This window comes from Phallusia mammillata, chromosome 6 (assembly GCF_965637545.1).
Source record: "Phallusia mammillata chromosome 6, kaPhaMamm4.hap1.1, whole genome shotgun sequence".
NCBI classification, from domain to species: Eukaryota; Metazoa; Chordata; class Ascidiacea; order Phlebobranchia; family Ascidiidae; genus Phallusia; species Phallusia mammillata.
Genome location: NC_137257.1, coordinates 8,669,520 through 8,672,897, shown reverse-complemented (window position 1 = coordinate 8,672,897; position 3,378 = coordinate 8,669,520). Strand labels below are relative to the sequence as shown.

The window sequence follows — 3,378 nt, the reverse complement described above, 5'->3', positions numbered from 1 at the left end:
AATAAAGCTTATTATGCTTTGCTTACATTTACCAGCATAACTGTTTTTATAAAACTTTTTTATTTATACAATGGTTTGAACACTAATATGTGAAAACAGGCTTTAAACCCTTTTTACATTCTAGCCATAAAGTCCAACTTTATCTTAACCCAAACAAATACCTGAATGTCACAGTTATTGCTTTTGCCCAGTGAAAACCTTTTTAACTTTGTACACAGTCAGTCTGCTTCTACCATTTGTGCCACATTTCAGTAGCGTTCGTTTATTGTGTACGCAGCACTATGGGGCTAAAACATCAAAAAGTAGCTGAACAGTTTACAAGCAATAGCAGAATGTGGTTCGGTTTGAAAATGGCCGACAGTGAGATTTATAGCACAAGCACATTGACAAAACATGACTTTTTGACTAGATGTTGTTACATGTGTACACCCCCATCGGGGATAATACATGTTTCTGTACATTAAGTACCGATTTAATGTCCATGAGTATATAAAACTATACTATTATATGTATAAGGCGACAGAATGTAGAACACATAGAAACCATGGTGTTAAAAACCAGCAGCATGCGAAACTAATACTCAAATTCAACGTCTCCCTCTTCGTTAAGAATAGTTGTGCGAACCAAAGCCTCAGAAACCACATATGGATCACAGTTAGATGATGGTCTACGGTCTTCTAGGTACCCACATTTCTGCTCACCAACCTACAGAAAAAGTTCACTTTAGTTAAAACTTTTGTTTTTTTCATGCAACAAAATCAATTCGCAAAATTCGAATCAATTCATCGCAAATATCAAAATATATGTTAAGAATATATGTTTTGTATATTTCAAAAGCAAATAATTTTCTGAAAATAAGAAACACAAGATTGGCAAATGTAAAAAAACTATGATCTTTATGGTGACAAAACCAGATCTTGTAAAATGTTTTACAAAAGTTCTGTGACAGTTATAAGTAATCAACAAAAAACTTTTTATTATCTTACTTGCTTAACGTTAAACCTAAAAGGTGACAATATTTGTTCAAGTGTGGAACGTTATTTGTACCTTTTTGGAAAATTTAATTGAAACTACCTATTTTTATTGTGACGTTGTAACACTTCTAACACAACTAAAAAACATGGCAGTAGAGTTTTTATGTTTATTACCAGTCAAGTTACGAGCTGAACTGCAATTACGCGCACAGAAGGGTAGTCAAATATACACTTCCATTTAACTGTAAACTACGCTCAGTCAAGCAAACATGTTTTTATGGGGACATACTAAAAATCTCTGGTAAATCCCCTGGGAGAATTGCAGGTGGCAAGTTTTGCTGGAAAAAGTTTTTGCTAGTGAGTATGTGCCTGTGTCAAAAACTTAATCTATTCAGATCTAATGTTAAAAGAGCATTAAATAACATCAAAATCTCCCCAAAAAAATAAAAATAGTCTAAACATCTTTTTGTTTTTGCTTAATTGCTTTAAATCTGGTCTGATTCAATATGGTAGCCAATCAAGCAAAATTTTTTAGCTGAAAAAATGTTAAAATAGTCTTACATCGTATTTTTAAGTATTTAGACTACAAACAAACAAAATGCACTTACATGTCTTGGAATGCGAATTGAGGCTTTTCTGTTAGCAACACCAGATGAGAAATCATAGATTGAGGCAGTTTCATGAAGTCCAGTAAGTCTGCGAAGGTTGTCTTTGCCTCCCTGTGGGTCGTAAGCCTTGATGTGCCAGAAATGACGCTTACTTAGCTTCTCAACAGCCTTGTTAATGGCCCTGCAAAACAAATCATTATTTTTAACACAGCTCTATCGTATTTCAATTGATTTAGCAAACAAATTTATACCAGCTACTGAACTGTACATAACATCAGAAGTAAAAACAACTGATAAAACTTACTCAATTCCACCAGCATTTCTCATAGATTCTGTGCTGTAGTTTGTGTGGCAACCAGCACCATTCCAGTCTCCCTTCATGGGCTTGGGATCAAATGAAGCCACAATTCCGAAATCTTCACAGACACGGTGCAACAAAAATCTTGAAATCCACAAATGGTCACCCATGTCGATTCCTTCACAGGGGCCAACCTGATATTCCCACTACAAAAATAACAATTTTCATTTATATATGCAAATGAAATATATAAGTGTAAAAAAGGCGTTGGTAAGTGTAAAACTAAGTTTCAGTCATGGCACAGGCTTATTATGGTAGTTTGTGTCAAAACTTTAAACCTTTCTGTAAAGCCATTGTAAGACATAGGAAGTCAAAATAGGACAATGAAGACACGGCCTGATGTATGGAAGGCATGTCGACACACTGTAATTGATTTTAAGTGTATGAAGCATGGACAGTGAAACCACAATTTGACTAGGTAGGTCTATGACATGTAATTACCTGGGCCGGCATAACTTCGGCATTGCTGCCAGCAATTTTTACACCAGAAAACATACAGGCTTTGTAGTGCGCCTCAACAATGTCACGACCATACACATTGCCAGTTCCAACAGCACAATAGTAAGGACCTGCAAAAAATATGAAATGTTACCATCAGACCATGAGAACAAAATTGCATACATTTTGACTTGTCAAACAACTCCTGCATCAAATATCAGAGAAATAACACACCTTGGGGGCCTGGGAAACCACCCTTGGGCCAACCAAAAGGATGACCGTCCACATCCAAGAGGGTGTACTCCTGTTCCATTCCAAACCAAGGACGGTCTTCTTTGACTTGTTCCATGATTTCCCGACATCTACGTCTGTTATTGGTGGCTGAAGAAGAAAATATGTTTTCGTTAGATACAACAGAAATTAAGGACTTTATGCAAACATCTTACCAACGGGCTCCTGCTTGTAGTTTAACACTTCACACATTACGAGCTTATGTGGGTTTCCACGAAATGGATCTCTAAATAAAGCAACTGGCTTGATGTAACAATCGCTGTTAGACCCTTCAGCTTGTTTTGTGCTGGAGCCATCGAAATTCCAAAGTGGTAAATCTAAACACATTAAGCTCAATTATAAAAAAGACATTTTTGAACAAAACAGCTATTTTGAAAACATAAGTAAAGCAAAACTTACCATCAGGCTGTTTTGGTTCAAAATCAACAGTCTTTGTCTTGCATCTTAAATTTTCACCAGAGCCATCAATCCAAATGTACATGGCCTGGACTTTTCCATATGTTTCTAAACTCATATAATCAGTCTTGGCAGCTTTGTTAAGAAGCGCTTTTGACGGCATTTTGCTTGTTTGTAGGACAAGGGAACACACAAAATAAGACAAGACAGGCTATACAGGAATTAGAATAGGTAATTAAATACCGTTTATCAGTACATTGACCAATACCGGTGTACAAAAAGTGCTATAAAATAAAAACAATCAACGTTCAAT

At 35.9% G+C, this 3,378-nt stretch overlaps 1 protein-coding gene across 1 annotated transcript; it reads right to left on the bottom strand.

Moving 5' to 3' along the window:
• Window positions 1-227: 227 nt before the first annotated feature.
• Window positions 228-3,378, bottom strand: LOC145233156 (glutamine synthetase-like). Its single transcript, XM_080097825.1, has 7 exons — window positions 3,069-3,378; window positions 2,825-2,986; window positions 2,613-2,759; window positions 2,382-2,509; window positions 1,887-2,086; window positions 1,583-1,763; window positions 228-705 (listed from the first exon to the last, which is right to left on the bottom strand). Exons 1-7 carry the CDS (start codon window positions 3,226-3,228, stop codon window positions 574-576), a joined length of 1,110 nt encoding a protein of 369 aa, XP_079953951.1. The 5' UTR covers window positions 3,229-3,378; the 3' UTR covers window positions 228-573.

Coding starts and splice junctions, on each gene's coding strand:
- LOC145233156 (XM_080097825.1), bottom strand. CDS start 3,228: ATGCCGTCAAAAGCGCTTCTTAACAAAGCTGCCAAGACTGATTATATG. Junction 2,087..2,381: donor CCGAAGTTATGCCGGCCCAG/GTAATTACATGT, acceptor TTATTTTTGTAG/TGGGAATATCAGGTTGGCCC. Junction 706..1,582: donor CAATTCGCATTCCAAGACAT/GTAAGTGCATTT, acceptor CTTTTTCTGTAG/GTTGGTGAGCAGAAATGTGG.